The sequence below is a fragment of the Periophthalmus magnuspinnatus genome, chromosome 22, assembly GCF_009829125.3.
Source record: "Periophthalmus magnuspinnatus isolate fPerMag1 chromosome 22, fPerMag1.2.pri, whole genome shotgun sequence".
NCBI lineage: Eukaryota > Metazoa > Chordata > Actinopteri > Gobiiformes > Gobiidae > Periophthalmus > Periophthalmus magnuspinnatus.
The window spans coordinates 24,730,020-24,747,189 of NC_047147.1; the positions used below are offsets into that span (position 1 = coordinate 24,730,020).

General features: G+C 39.7%; 1 protein-coding gene across 1 annotated transcript; it reads left to right on the plus strand.

Annotated features, from left to right (window-relative positions):
- The first annotated feature begins 308 nt into the window (after positions 1 to 308).
- LOC117390140 (uncharacterized) lies at positions 309 to 15,386 on the plus strand. The gene is made up of 21 exons (XM_033987796.2): positions 309 to 520; positions 1,468 to 1,591; positions 1,677 to 1,813; positions 2,916 to 3,082; positions 4,033 to 4,219; positions 4,492 to 4,727; positions 5,146 to 5,231; positions 5,312 to 5,373; positions 6,538 to 6,776; positions 7,816 to 8,005; positions 8,352 to 8,405; positions 8,482 to 8,605; positions 9,511 to 9,652; positions 9,735 to 9,878; positions 10,466 to 10,553; positions 10,716 to 11,210; positions 11,725 to 11,892; positions 12,245 to 12,459; positions 13,679 to 13,778; positions 13,932 to 14,001; positions 14,858 to 15,386. Exons 2-21 carry the CDS (start codon positions 1,468 to 1,470, stop codon positions 15,175 to 15,177), a joined length of 3,348 nt encoding a protein of 1,115 aa, XP_033843687.2. The 5' UTR covers positions 309 to 520; the 3' UTR covers positions 15,178 to 15,386.
- Positions 15,387 to 17,170: the final 1,784 nt, after the last annotated feature.

A 17,170-nucleotide genomic window follows, 5' to 3' on the forward strand; every position in this document is an offset into this window, starting at 1 on the left:
ACTTTAGCTCCTGCAACCTGCACCAAACACAACCCCAGTAAAAACAGCACACATGACAACAGAGCTGTTTCCTGTTTAACACAATAGCACTATAAAAGCATGTCAAATGAATCTAACTCTATAATTTCCTTTTACTATGTATTTAATCGTAATTGGCATTAGTGTAAAAGGCCAAAGAGTTAAAATGAAACTGAAAGGAAATTATTTTGATTGTTGTATTTTGAATTAAAAGGATAACTTACTTATATTTTGAAAGTGTCATTTCCGGTTAGTACGCGTTAGCCGCAGTTAGCTTTAAACACATTTTAGCATGATCAACTTTAAGCACAATTTAGCTTCGATTATCAGTCTAAAATGCCACTTTAGACGAATTCTAGCTGGTCAAAGATGTCGTTTACGAAATTAACCCGGTTGTGTGAATAGTTTGGGTTAAAAATTGCGCAAATAAAGTCTATATTTAGGGGAAAGTTGGTGACGGTGTTACGAAGATTTTTGTGGACCGATCGATCCTGTTCTAACGGTGGGAACGGATTCAACACATTTTATTTATTATCAAGCGAAACGTGTTTGTTATCTAAAAATATGTTACTAAATATATATAAAAAAAAATCTTGATCAAATTCCAATGATTGCGCAGATGTTTGCAATAAACGAGGAGGCTAAACCCACTGTTTAAAATCATCTTATTTCATAACATAATATGTGATGTTAAGTTGGTTAAAATAACAAAGTTTTAAATGCGCTTTAGCAATCTGAAACTGTTTAAGTGTGATATTGAGCAAATTCTGACAATATTATTTTAGTAAACTGCCTTTAGATTAGAAATTAGGTTAATTAATCTAATGTGAAAGAAACTACAGTGTGTAAAGATTATTCAGAATCTAAATTATTTATTTATCCCTCAACATTTGGAGAAGCATAAACACATTTATGAAACGACACAAATAATTTAACATTTTATCACAGAAATATACTGTCCAGTCTCCTTTAGCGTTATCAAAAATCAAATAATAAAATTAGCATCAAAACTAGGTACTCATTTCACAGGTATTGATTCTAAGTCACATTCACAGGACAGAAATGAACCTTTCCTGAATATCTTTAGAATGATGTTGAGCTGTATCTTTCACAAGTATAAGACACTTAGACTAGTTTACACACATGGACCACTATGAACCTACTGGACACTGAGGGATTACACAGATATAACACACATAAGAATAGAAAAGAAAGAAAGTACTACCATTTAATGTTGAAAATGACATTCTACTGTCTAAAGAAAGTGTTTTTTTTTGTTTGACATCATGTTATCAGAATCAGTATTGAGTATTGGGTCTATTCCTTAGTATCAAAATTGAGTTTGAAATTTTAGTATTGTAACAAAACTCAATTTTGTTTTTATGTACCTGAGTAAGTGAAAAGCCTTACCCCAACATGAATGTATATTGTCTGGTTTGTCTCGTTTAGATGCCGTCCTTTGACATTTTAAACCGTGTGGAGCTGTATTTACGAAAAAGGAAATTTCATCCCGAGACCACAGCTGCCCAGCGATATGTGGCCCGGAAAGCCAGCAAGCACTTCATATATAAAGGTTTGTGTTTGAAAGAGGGAATCTAAACCACAACCTCCAACTGAGAGGAGGAGACAGCATAACCACTTTGCCGCTTCTCTTTCAGATGGGTGCCTGTTGCGTAAGTACAGAGGGCGCCTCTTACAGGCCGTGATGAGTGAGGAGCAGGTGCGAGAAATCATGGTCCAGTTCCACGACAACAATAACCACGCGGGGAGAGTGCGCATGGTCCGAGAAATCATGGTGAGGACTAAACTAGAGCTAAACTAGATTTAATAAATCCTATGTATTTACAGTGGTCTAAAATAATGGTGTAAAATGCTATGGTTTTGCCTCGGATTCACAGTAAACACTTCCTCGGTACTTTATGAAGATGACATAGGAGTTTTCAAATGGACATAACTGACAGATGGATTAGCCAATCAGGGACATGCATGGTCTGTCTCTGTCAAAACAAATATAGCTGCTTGTGAAGAAAAAAAAATGAGAAAAAAGGATCAAAATCTTTTACATTATGATATCTTATGATATGTTATATGACTGAAAAACATGGTGGATCTCTGCAGAATCAATGAACGAAGCACTAAACTCTGTCTATCTGAAGGGAGAGAAATGCCAATTTGTTTGTAAATAATCAATGACCAATGAGATCCTTCATTCCACATGGATCACTGAAGTAAACTAAATCTGATTGGACGATCATGTTTGGTTCTGGGTTGAGACACAATGGAGGGAGAGATGACCAGACTGATATACAACTGTATAAAAAACATAGAAAGATATAGGACTAGCTTTGACATTCAAACTTACATTATGTGATACATTTGTAAATAGGGCACTAGTGGCTAATATAATTTATTATTATTAGTGTTATTATAATGCTCTGTATATCTTTTCTAGTGAATGATCTGCCAGTTGCTTGTCTCCCTGAAGATTACTGTGTTTAGAATATTCCAATTTATGTGTGGCATTAAACTTCTATCTCCATAGAAATACTATGTGGATAATGTATTAAGATATTAAAGAGCTTCAATTGGACAAGTGCAAAATAGCTAAGTTAATGCCATAGTTTGGAACAAGCAATGCAAGCAAAACATTAAAATGTCCATAGAGACAAGCAAGCAGCAGACCCTCCACCAAAAATGCTGCAATTGTAAGTATATTATTTTTAAAATGTCTGTGAACTAAGATTTAAAAAATTAGTATCCCATTTTAGATTATGTTTGTTTTATTAATTATCTGTAATGCATGTTTTGTGTCTGTGTGTTACTGTCATATTGTTCTCTCTCCTCCTCTCCAGTCATAATGGGTGGTATTATTGTTATATTGTTGTCTCTGTTTCTAGTCCATGTATTACTGGGTGGGAGTGACGGACATGGTTAAAGACTACATAAAGCGCTGTGAGGTGTGTAAAGAGAGGAGAGCTCCAGAGGCCTCAGAGCTGGTGCAGTACTGTTTGGCCTATGGCTGCGACGGATCCAGCTTCATCTACCCAGAGCTCACCTTCCACAAGTCAGTCTATTACTATTACTGTCACTGTTACAATTGCTACTGCTGCTCTTAATATTACTATTGCTGCGGCTAGTACTACTACGACTACTATTATAACTACAACTACTGCTGATACAATTACTGCTACTATTCCAGTAGCTGACTAGTCAGGCTTGTTTTTGTGATTCATTTTATCAATAAAACAAGTGTTGTGGAAATAAGATTCCTTTAGCAGGTTCTGATGAATGTTGAAGCATAGACAAGAGTTTATTTCTTGCAAAAAATAGGTCCGACAGCATCTCCCCCTTATGCCAGACCCTGACTGATGGAAATCACCAGGGTTATATAGTTTGAGATGACCAGAGAACATACATTTCAACGCAAGGATGTGACACTCCTACTGAGGTGTGGCCAGACGAGCTCCTGGAGGCTTCATGAGCTTGATCACCTCAGGGTGTACCATGTGGAGTCAAAACAATACAAGGTGTGATACATTTCAAAGGAGAGGGAGCTGAAAGCCAACTGTATGGTCTGATTGCATTTCTCTTCACTTACATTATAAACACATCTTAATACTATTAGCAACCAAAAGGGAACAAAAGGGTTTAGATGAAAGGTTTTCTAACACTGTCTTGAAGACCAGACCAAATGAGTTTTAGTTACAAGACCACGTGATTTCTCAAAGGTAAGCTAATCACACAATATTTTAATTTCCTTTACACAAACACAATATGAAAAGCTGTCAATGTTTTTGTCATTCTTTCATCATGTGAAACACACCAATACACTTTATTTGTTCCAAAATTGGGAAATTACATGTAGATGATGAGCAGTAGTAGTTTTGAGCAGTGTCTTTCCCATTCAACCTTTTGTGGCCACAAGATGAATTCAAGTTATAATTTTAAAGTTATGACAGATCACAAATGTGAAATTACAGTGACTAAAGACAGCCTTTATTTTTCCTTTCCCAGATTCCCTAAGCCCGGCGAGCAGAGGCAGCGCTGGCTGGTGGTGGCTCAGAGAGATGAGGGATCGGTCAGAAAAGGCTCCAGGCTCTGCTCCAGACACTTTGAACCAGAATGTTTCTTTATGAATGAAGAGGGACAAGAGGAACTGAGGTCAGATGCTGTGCCCACCATTATCGGGGTCTCCAAACAGGTGGGGCTTACATCTACTAGATTTGTAGTAGCTGTAACTTGTGACAGTAATTTTATGTGTGACTTGTTTAACAGCACAAATTATCTCACCTTTTGTAGTTCCAACTAAGTCAGCTTTTTCTGGTCAAATTGTGAAAAGTTTAACAAAGCCTCAGACAAAGCAGAGCCTACAGTTAGCATCACACCCAAAGGGAATGTTGATTACAGCGGCTGCAACAAGCAATATGTCAAAATCATCCTTTTGTCCATTATTCTCCCTCTTCCTGTCTTCAGCCATTAGACTCAGAGGAGCCGTTATTCCACCCCTCATCTCTGGAGGACCTGTTGACATGCGCCGCGGCCACAGCAGAGGTGTGTCCAGTGGGCTTCAGCTCGGTGCAGAGTGAGCCCCCTTTCCAGGAGCACCAGTACAGCCTCAGAGTACCAGACCGCCACCCCAGAGAAGCCCCAGACCCAGTGCAGGAGTCCAGGCAGAGCGCATCATTCACCACATACAACCACATCGCCAGGTAAGAACTAAACTAGGACTGACCCAGGGCTGGACCAGGGCTGGACCAGGACTAAACCAGAGAGGAACTGTGAAATGCTATCATACAAGAACTAAACCAGGAATAAACTAGGACTTAAACGGGACTGAACCATGACTTAACCAGGTCTAATACCAAGACCCAATCAGAGCCAAACAAGGGCTAAATTAGGCCTTCAGACCAGAGCTAAACCAGGCTTGAACACGGATGAAACTTGGATTTAACAAGGACTACGCCAGTGCTCAATTTCGACAAAACCGGGACCAAAGAATACATTTGTAGAACTACAGTGCCACATAACAAACACATAAATAAACTGAACACAGATTAAATAAACTAATTAATGTACGTAATGAAGTATAAAATATTGAAAAGACAACTAAACCCTCTCCTGCTGCAGGTATCTGAGCCACAGGATACTTCCTCAACAAACTAAGAAGAGAAAAGGCTCTCTGAGGAGGATGGCCAAGCGCTTCACTCTCATTGGTCAGTCATAGTACATCATATCAGGTTATATACAAATCTTTTGTTTATTGTTATTTCAGTTATAATATGATGTGTTTCAGACGGAGTCCTCTACTACAACCTGCGCTCTCCTCCAGTCAGAGTCCCCCGCAGCAGAGAGGAGGTCTGGAATAACTGAGTCTATTAACAAATAGTTTTATTTCATTTCAGCTCAGCATGAACGTCTATCTCCAATTTACATTTACTAACTATTATAAAAGCAAAAAACTGTCATCCTCTGTGATGTCCCATAGTACTTGAAAATGCAGTGGCCACCGTTGACACGCACTTAGATTTTGACCAGAGAGCTGCAAATATGCCTAGTTTGCACAAAAATAGCCAAAAGAGACTAAGAACAGTACAGAATACTATTAAATCATCATAAACACAGGTTAGTGATAAAAAGTGGATTTAGTGTTTCCACTTTACCATATGAAGCTAAAAGACCATATACAGGCTGAGGAAAACTGTGTTTATTTCCAAGGATTTGTCAATAGAGGTTATGAATGAGGTGAAACACAACTCTGTATCTCTTTTACTATATTTTTATTATGTTTTTGAAATATAGAACAAACAAAAAAGATGACAGTGGTAGTAAGAATAATACATAAATATAGATATAAATATACCGACATAGACCGAATATACCGATATAGAGTTGGGGGGTTTCTGCTTTTCCAGTTCAATAAAAGTAAGCGTCTGGCCAACAGTATATCGTAACTCAGGACATTCTTTTGCTTGTTATTAAGGCACACATTAACAGTAGGCACTCCAAAAAGTACCATCATTGGGTCCATTGGCAGCTAAATTTTGAGGTTCACAGTTAGGGTCTCGAATATCCTTGTCCAGTAAATAGTGATGTTGGGACATTCCCAAAATGTGTGGGACAAAGAGGCAGGACCGCACCCACAGTGTTCACAGGAAGAGTCCACCCCTGGGAACATCTTAGAGAGTCTTTGTTTGGAAAGGTGCAGTCTGTGCAGGATCTCTATTACTATAATTTGACATTATCGAGCAACCTGGGTTTCAAAATGAGACCACTATGTGCTGTCTAATAATAAAGCATTTTAGATTGTTAGCATGCTAGTTGTTAGCTTGTTTTACCATCACAACAAAACTCCGCTCTGGTCTCTGAAAATTGTGAAAAGTGCTTAAAAATTCATCGTGGTGATGCTCAGAATTAAGTGAACTTAAGTGAGGAATAACCACTGCAAACAATAAAAGATCTCATTTTTTTTAAGACACAAAAAATCCGATCCAGCATTTAAATTGTCTCCTTTTGTTTCAGGTGAACGCGATCCTGCAGCAGTTCCATGATAATAGCGGTCACTATGGACACGGCACCTGTTTTAAAGCCATTGTAAAGCATTATTACTGGTACTCCATGAGCAGAGACCTGTCGTGTTGGATCTCACGCTGCCCCACCTGCCTCAGCCGCTCCAAGAGGAAGTGGCTCCGCTGCAGCATCATGACCTGCACCAACTGCTGTGGACCAGTGGAGAGGAAGTTGGGGCTCACCTTCCACAAGTATGAACCTTTAAACAGTCTAACAACAGCTTATATTCAGGCTCTTAAACAAGTATAAAGGTTTAAAAAATCTATGCAGTCAAGCTGATCGGCTTCTGCCTAAGTGACTAGCTTTCTGTGTTTGGGTGAGTCTCCTCTGGACACAACCCAAAATATGCACAATAGGTGAAATCTTCCAGCGAAGGTAGTCCTGACTAAAAGTAGCTCAGGATCTGAAGATGGGTTCCTGCACGACCCCTTTTTCAGTGGGGAAAGGTCCTCCCATAATCCTTTGAATTAGGAAAGAATAATTTGTCTGAAAGCCATGTGACCACCATCACTCACGCATATGTACCTCATTCTTATAAGAGAAAGGTGATTGAATAGTCAACAGCATCATTTACTGGTTTAATCAATCAATCAACAGCTTTATTAATCCCAAAGGGCGATTCAGTTGACAAATCTTTGGTCGAGCACAAGCCATGAATAAAATCATGTACATACACAACACACAGCATACATTCAAATCTTACTGAACCCACACATCAGCAAATTTACTCTCCATTTAAAAGTTTTATGGAAGAAGGAATAAAAGATTTAGCTTAACGGTTGGTCTTTTGTTTTTGGGCGACATATCGCCTCCCAAAGGGCATTTGCACAAAAAGCGAGCACAGCACATGGTTAGGCTGGCTCAGTATCCCCTTAGTCTTTGGAGCACCCTTTTTCTCCACACAGAAGTCAAGTCCTTGCTGTCCTTGTTTGACAATTTGCTCAGTGTTCTTAGAGAGGAATCATACACAGTCCCCAAGTGCTAAGTACTAAGTACTAAGCGTCCACCATTTCCACTGCTTCCCCATGGATAAAGCTCGTTTTTGGACTGTGAGCTTTCTTGCAAAAGTCCACAACAATTTCTTCGGTCTTAGCCACATTTAATCCATCTGGTTGGAGTGGAGAATTGAACTACTGGCTTTGCATACTGCTGTTGTACCCTGGAGCAAGACACATTTAGTTATCTGCAGATATCAGTCTTTGTGACATCCTCCCCTTCCTCTCTCCATAGTTTCCCCATGGACAGTCCCTCGCTGCTGGCTCGCTGGCTGAAGGCAGCTGGGCGTCCTCACTGGTACCCTCACCTCTGGTCGTCTGTCTGCTCTGTTCACTTCACCGATGACTGCTTCGACGGCTCAGGGGGCAGAGAGGTGCTCAAGCCAGATGCTGTGCCAACCATCAAGACACATGGAGATGAGGCGGTGAGAATCGGGGATGAACCGGGGCTAAACTGGGGCTGAACCAGGACTGAATCAGGAACTTGACAGTGAATGAGCCAGGGCTGAGCCAGGACTAAACCATGGCTAAACCAGGACTGAAACTTTGACTAAACCAGACCAAAATCAGGGCTGTCAGGAATAAACCCAGTATTAAATCAGGGCATAGCTTGGAATCAACCAGAAATAAGTTAGGATTAAACCCAGGATTCAACCAGGGCTTAACCAGTAATTTACTAAGTCTGAGCCAGTACCAAACCAGAACTGAACTAATTAAGTGGGTCATGTTGGAATCAGCCTAATTTAAGATGTTGTTGTGTTTTGTGATTAGATGCAGAGCCTGAGCGAGGGGCAAAATACTGCAGAGACGGACGAGGATCAGGAGGTAGACTCAAAGCAGATCATAAATAAAAATATCTCACTGTTTTAATCTCAGACACAGTTTTGTTTATTGTTTGAAGGATGCATTTTTTGCTAAATATGATGCGGTGGAGCTGTACATCTCCACCAGGACCTACCCCCCTGGACTCACCTACGTCGAGAAGAACACCTTCAGGAGGTTCTGCAAGAAGTATTTTGTCAAAGGTTCGGATTTACATCACAATAATGATCTAAAATGGCTTGATAATAGACAATAGACCTCCTAGTCCAAACTGCAGAACTCTCTTCACAATAGCAAGCAATAGAATTTCATTTAAGTTACGACTGAATGATTTGGGAAAAATATATAATAGCAGTATTTTTTTTAGAAGCTTTGTGATTAGATTTGTGATTTATGTTTTAATGGTGCTATGTTCAAAGTTCACATTTTAAACATGCCCAGGTGAACTGACAAAATGACTGAAATATGAACTGACAAACTAATACAAGAATCACATTTCAGAACATGTTTGTACCGACGTAAACTATAGGGTTAGCAGTTTTATGGAGACACAGGGCATCTGACACACAGGGATATTTCAGAACAAGTCTGTACAGATCTAAACTACAGGGTTAGCAGTTTTTGTGCAGAATAAGGAGATTTGGAGATTTTGTTGTTTGTAGGAAAGGTTGGCACTCCAAATATTGCAGCCTTTGTGATATGCTAATTGTGTGCAATCAAATTTCAATTTGAGAAGTTTCAAATAATCTCAACTAATTACCAGATCATGGGTGAAGATAGGGGGTAGGGGAAAAGTAAAATTTGTGAGCACTCAAGGCTCAGTTGTAGGACAATACAGAATTACTCAAACATGCATGAATCAAAATACAACTTTTAGTAAGTAAATGATGAGAGAAGACTATCATAACTTGATTAAGAGCTCATAAAAGTCAATTATTAGTTAATATCTCTTTTGATCAGGATGCTGGCCAAAATCTGGCCCACTGCTGATAGTAATAGAGTACTTTTTCACCAACACTTAAAACTGTCACTAAATGCATGCCTTTAAATGTTCTGATATCAGTAAAACAGCAGCGATATTATATGTTGTTTTTATTGTGTTTTTCAGATGGCGTGCTGCACATTCGGGTGAGAGATCGCGCTGTGCCTGTACTCAGGAACAGACAGCAAGTAAATGAGGCTCTGAGGGAATATCACGATGAACTCAACCACCTGGAGGTCAACAAGTGTCTGAGACTACTTAACGAGAGGTCAGGAAATACTACCACTAGTGTTACTATATAATAATAATAATTGGCTAATATTCTCTTATGATTGCCTCATGTGTAACAGATGTAACTGGAGGACAATGCGCTCGGATATTGCACAGTGGATCAGTAAATGTGTTGTGTGTCGCCTGAAAAACAAACCCAAAGTTCCTCCTGTTCAGAAACAAGATGGAGACAAGAAGCTCAGGTCTCGACACAGCAAACACAGGTACAAAGAATTTGGACTAGTGACCACTCCATTGGTATTACACCAAAACAATCCCCTCCAGCCCAGAAAGTATTTTTCTCCTAGAGCGCAATGTAAATGCAACCTGCTCGTGTTTGGCTGACAGGGACTGACAGGGACAGACAGGGACAGACAGGGGCTGACAGAGGCTGACAGGGACTGACAGGGACAGACAGGGACAGACAGGGGCTGACAGCTTTCATAAAGGTCACATTTTGTGGCCATTTTGACTATTTTCAGATCTTAACTGTTTTTCTCAGTCCAAAATTCTTTATTTGTCTTAAAAATTGTGTTTTAATCATTAGCTTTGGCTCGGTCTGCTCAGCTCTAGCACGAGCAAAGCTTGCGGCGCATGGTTGACCTGCACAGCCACTGGATGTAACTAGCCTCTGAGGCTAAATTGAGCTCAGCCCATTCACTTAAACGTGCCCCAGTGCTTGGGGGGACAGCGGTGAATATGGGCCTAAATCAATCACTCTAAACACAAGTTGGATAAAATATGTCATCTTTAACTTTGAAATGTTTTATTTTTGTATCTTTTGTTTCTTGTCATTTTCATGTGTTCATAGAACACGCAGTGATCCAGAGGAGGAAGAGGAGGATGAAAACAACATGTCAAGTGACGGAAGTGAAACTGAGTCTGACACAGAGATAAACGTGAGTTTAGACTGTTATTGTGGCTATCCTGTCTTTTCCCTCTTACCCGGTGGTTGTGGGTTAGACTCCTGATCTCTCTGAGTGGAGTGTGCATGTCCTTCCTGTGTCACTGGCAGAGTGATTTTCCATTATATTTTGATTTGTCTTCTGTTTGTGTTTCAGGTGCAGAGGGTTCACCCGAAGCCCCAAAAGCAAGTTCAAACCTCACTTGACCTCAAGACCTCACTTCAGTCCCAAATAAAAGTCCGTATTCCAGCTCAGAACCAAGTAACAAACCAAGTTCAAACTCCAATAGAAACCCAAAAGTCCAAAGTCCAAATTCCAGCCCAGAGTCAGGTCCCAACCCAAATCCCTACCCAAGTCCCAACCCAAGTCCTGCCTCAAATCCCGACCCAAGTTCTGTCTCAAATTCCAACTCAAATCCCGACTCAAGTTCCAAACCCAGCCCAAACTCAAGTCCAAGCTCAAGTGCAGGCCCAGGTCCAGGTCCCGCTTCTGCTTCATCTTGGTTCTCCTTTTAACCTTCAGTCTGGGGGTCCCATTCTCCTGACTGCTGCCCAAAACACGCTCGTAGCCCAGCTCAGAGGACAGGAGCAGAACCCCACCAGCATCAACGCTAAAGGAGCGGCACAGGAGAAACGGGCCATACAGAACAAGGTGAAAGTTACTGATCAAACTGTAATGTCTGCCATATAATGAAGAGTATTTAACACAAATGAGGTATCAGATAATGACATTACAACAATACTTTTGGTTACTCTTTTGAAATAACATTTAGATATGCTTTGTGAATCCTTTTCAGGAAATACTTTTCTTGCAGGAGCTCATTTACAATCGTAGCAAAAAACAACATTCATTCACACATATTAAAAGTGCAAAAACCATTAACCATAAGAGTCTTATCACAGCAGGAACAAAAGTCTTTCTTATTCTATTCTATTCAATTCATAATAGGCAAGTGTCTAGCCTATGGACACAACAACAGTTTGCATTAGAGTCACTGCAGCCCCACTGTGGCACCTGGTATTCAATTTTTGAAGAAATTCACTGTGCATCCATGTGTTTGTGCTCCCAACTAGAGACGCTTGAAGGGTTTTAGACACCACAATCTGAACGTGGCATATGACTTCACTTTCATGGGAAGCACTCACTTGACTTGTTTTTGTTACAGAAAGAAAAATCTGAAATCCAAATTTTGAATCCGAATGCAATGAACTTCCAGCACGAGGAGCAGGTGCTGACGAGCCACGATAAACCGCAGGTGCTTAGGGAACAGAAGGTGGAAGTGTCTCACAGGGAGGTGATCCAGACCTCTCCCTCTGACAAAACACAGAAACAGGTGACACAAAAACACACAACTCTAGAGGTTTTGGGTTCTCCTGATGACAAAAATCAGACAATATCATGACAATGCATCAAAAACCAGCCTGTAGACGTCTTGGTTGATCTTCAAGTATTGCAGAAAACATGAATGGATTGCACAAAGTTGGGATGTTTTTTAAGAATAAATGTTACTTACAATAAGTTTTCAGTTGGTTCAATAAGAGTACTGTATTCTAAATACTTTATTGTATATTTCTATTTAAATACAGTGCAGTTTGAAGCCTAAATTGTGTGATGAAGTAGTGTGATGCATTCCAATGAAAATCATTATGTTTTCAATTTTTAATATATCTCCATCTCTAATTTAGCAGAGCACCCAGAGCCCGCAGAGACCCACACACAGCAGCAGAGGGCGCCCTCTGAAGAGAAAGTTCTTCCCAGACGAGGAGGTGCCGGTGAGGAGGGTGCAGAGGGAGAGTGTGGAGCCCATGGTCTGCAGCTCCAAACCTGGACCTGAAACAGAGTCTGAAACACAGAGTTCACAGAGACAGACAGAGCAGAAGGACAAGAGGAGGGCAGACAGGTACAACAGGTCACTATGTGCATTTTATGATATTTATATCACAGAAATACTGTGCTTTTACAATGAGTTTTTACGGCAAAAATAAGTCTTATATTTAAAGAGGGAGTATTATGCAAAATTGACTTTTTGTACTTTTTATAACATTCCCTCAACAAAAATGTGCCTGAAGAGGTTTTAGATGTCATCCATGCATAAATATAAAAAAGCAGGATACAAAATAATACACTACAACTTCATAAACCTGATACAAAGTGCAGTAGTTTCATTAGCAGGATGCACACAAATCATGTTGTGATATCACTCTGAAGGAGATGTGAACAAAGGGAGGGGAGGACTCAGAGAGTCTAAAAAAAGTGATACAAATTAAACATTTTAATATATTATTTTAGGAAAATAGCATTGCCAAAACAATAAAAGGTAACATTCAATTCAATTCATCTTTATTTCAGACTCGTGGTCCATTTTTTAAAAAACAGACAGACAGTAACAATACAAACAATAAACATCTATGTTTTAAAAAGACAACCATACCAATGTCTCCACATTCTGGATTGGTAGCAAATTGCACTGCATCTTATGCTTGTGAGTGACAGTATAATTTCATTTTCTGACTTATACAGTCTGCAGATAAACCTGTACATTAAAGTTCTCAGTACAGCTTGCAACGTATTCACTCGTGCAGTGACAAACATTTCAGTCGGACTGGTCCATCGTGGCCTCCTCAAGATCACCCACAACACATCAATATAAGCCACCTGCAGCGTCTGGAGACTCGCTTTTTTGTACTGAGTCCAGAGGTGGGCAGTGTATAGTGGTGTGCAATATGATTTAAATAACATTATCTTCACATCATCAGAGCATGAACCAAACTTGAACAGAAGAGTATTAGCTTGTGCATACAACATCCTGCATTGTCTATAAATATCATCATCATCTGCCATGTCCGCAGTGATGATATGCATTGTGATCTAAATATGTTATATGTCAGCAGTAATACCATATAGAATTAAAATACCGCCTCTTTAATTCATTATTCAGCCTTATTGTATTGATTGATCATGTGTGACTAAATACTGGAAAAAGCGTATTTTAGCAGCATTTTAAACTATTTGAGTTAAAATGATCTGATAAAAATGTATCGACATAGAGGAACTTCAGGCTTCATCTCCCGGGATGTTTTTGTCTTTTCTTGTTTTGTTTATGCTGCCCCTACTGTCAGTGAGCGCCCCCTGGAGGCCCGTGTCATGGTGCAGCAGTGCAGTCGTGCCAGAGTCAAAACTCGGGCTGGAGTAGACGGAGCGGAGTCACAGTACGCACAGGTAAGTGGAGGAAGAGAATGCAAAAAGATATATCACTATTTCCTCACTGGTTAGGACACTGTTTAGACTTAATTATAATTAATTTACACTTAATGAAAACATATGATGAAACAGCCAAATAATACTGTGTATAATGTGTGAAATGTGCTTCAGATCGGGGAGGGCCTCGTGGTTTACGTGTGTTTCTTTGACGGAGCCACAGACGACACCACTCAGAGGATAGGTGAGGATTCTAAACATTTATACAGATTTATTTTGGGGTCACAGAGCAGCACGAGGTTTGACAACTCAGTTTCTTTTACAACTGGTTTATATGTCATGTTATGTGTCAAGCTCCAGTCAGCTGAGAGCCGATGTGGGTGGGAGGAAACCAGAGTGCCCAGAGCACACCCACCCAGACACAGCAAGAACATGCAAATTCCACAAAACCCGGGAGTCGAATCTGGAACCTTCTTGCACGAGGGCTAGCCACTCAGCCACCGTGCCACCAAAACTGTCTAGCGGAGGGGGGAGGGGATTTTAGAAAAGAGGTCAAAACAACTTTGTGCACATTTCAATGAAGAGATAGCATGTTAACTGCTTCTATTAACTATGAGTAATTTTGAACTATTATGGAGCTAACATCTGGTGTGAAATTTCTAATAGTAAAAACCTTAAAAATATAAAAACAACTGAGAAGTTGTCTTGAATCAAAAAGTCTGGTTTATTGAATGAATTGTGCATAATCGTCAAGAGCTGTTGTCTCTAATACGGCTAGAAGCACAAACAAGAGATACATAACATAACAAGAGTATTACGAAGGTTAGGTCAAAGAGATCCGGCCATGACACATCTTTATTAACCATAGTAATTAACTAAAGTAATTATATTTTCCTTATTAGACAGTAGGTTATCAGGTAGGAGAATGATGTGGGGGTATCCACAGATAAAATAGGGGTTTTACGCTCAAATATAAAACAACCTTTATTTTTGCAAAAGGGAATGTAATAATAAACCATTACCATGTGGTCACTCCTCTAAGGCTGAACGATTTGGGAAAAATGTGGATTTTGATTGTCCTACTGTTCTCTCTCTTGTAGCGGACTCAATCATGAACACACGTTTCTTCCGCACTTCGCTGCGTCGGCAGGTCTCCGTGCTGGACCTGCGTGGCTCTGTTCTGCTGGTGCCTCAGGAGTCTCTGGGCTTTGAACCAGGGCCTCGTCGGAGCATGCAGAGCAGAGGGATGAGTGAAGCCTGGGTGAGCAAACAGCTCTTCTCAAGCCTCTACCTCCACTGCACCCAGCTGCTGTGTGCCCGGGCAACTGGAGAGGGCGCTGTGGAGCAGGGGCTGTACGGGCAGAGGCAGGAGATTGAGATCACCTCCACTGAACCGATGAGCCACATGCTGGAGTTTTAAAGTGGGACTAAACATCTAAACTCTGACAACAACCACATTTCAAATAGAGCTTCTAAACTGGGCAGTACCTGGAGGATTAAAGGCGTGAGAGTGAGGTGTTTCTGTTTGTAATCAGAAACACCTGGCTGTAATCCGGGCAGTGTTTCATAATGTCACCAACTACTTGAAATTTCAGAGGTCACTGAAAGTAGCAGAAACTTAGATTTAGATGTTTTTGACCACAAAGCTGCAACTTTACCTAGCTTGCTCCAAAATGACTAGGAACAGTAGATAATGCTATTAAAACACCATATACACAGTTAAGTGCATTTAAAATGTATTTAATGTTTAGTTCCACTTTATCCACAAACAAGACAATCTGGAGCAGAGCCAGTGTTCTGTCTCATTCTCTGGTGTTTTCTCCAAAAGTCAAATCCACAAGTCAATCAATCAGTGACAAGGTCCATTCTCTCATTATATTTATCCAACCACACCACAACATCTGGGAGGGCATCTGACACAGCACAACATCTGCACATTAACTAGAGACATTTGACCTCCCTCCAGCTCAGTCTAACACAACAGAGAAAAAGGAGGATGGGAGAGCATCAAAAATATTGACAATGTTTTGGTGAAATCATGAGGATTCAAAGATTTTTATATATATATATATATATATATATATATATATATATATATATATATATATATATATATATATATATATACTTTGCACATGAATAATTTGCACTATTATATATGTATGTATATGAGTATAAAATAGATAAATAATAAGATACAATTATAATAATGCAAATTATTCATGTGCAAAGTATAAGTCGATGTCCAGGAGGGGGGGGGGGGGGGCTGTGGCTCAGCAGTTCAAGAGCCATTGGAAAGAAAGAGTTCTTGAGTCTGGTAGTCCTTCATTTCACACTTCTGTACCTCCGGCCTGAAGGTAGGAGTGTGAATAGTCCATGTTGGGGGTGGGTGGAGTCGTTGATGATGGAGGCAGCTCTCCTGTGGACTCTGCGATGGTACATGTTCTGCGGGGTTGAGGAGTGCTGGTGATCTTTGTGGCAGTCTTTACCACTCTCTGTGTTGGACCCCTGAAAATGGGGAATGTTACAAAGCTTAAAATATGAAGAATGAATCACGAGAGTGATTTTTAGTGGTTTCCCTCACTCAAGATTTAATGCAATTAATGAACAGTATTTTGCATTGGAGCATTAGCTTGTGTGGCTACAAGAGCATCAGTTCACAACACAAAAAACATGAGGTCTGAAAACTTCTAAAATACAGATATAAACATTCCTAGCCTCAGTTCAACATGCTAGTACAACAACAAAATCTCTCAGTAATACACAGATCACAAGTACACAACATTTGGTAACCTTGACCTGAAATTATGAAGAATTAATCAGGAGAGTGATTTTTAGTTTCCCTCACGCAGGATTTGTTGCAATGAGGAGAAACAGCACAAATCCCCAAAGTGGTGGGTGAAGGCATTACCAGTCACTAAAACAAAGGATCCCAGGCTTAGTAGTCGATTACTGGTGACATGATTACTTTCCCTTGAATAAAATGACAATATTATTGAGGCATAAAATATAATACACATTTTAACTAATTTTTAACTGTATGTATATTTTTTTAAGGCTTATGTAAATTACTATTTATTGCAAACCTTTTACTGTTTTTAACTATTTTCTCTCTTAGCATGAAATTACATTATGATTTTGCATCACTGTATATAAGAACAGAGCATAGTATTAGGGGAACATAGTAAAAATTTTAACCTATCACATCTGCAGAGTTTGCCTGCAGAGAGTGGTAAACACTGAAGAAGAGCTTTGTATAAAATGAGGGACTGTTATTATCTTTCCCCTTTCACTAATTACTGATGTAAATCTGTTGATCTTAAAACAGTTTGATGATATATTATTTGAATATTTACTTTGATTAGACAATTCTGATTAATCAGAAATGTTTTATATATTTAAAAATATGAATA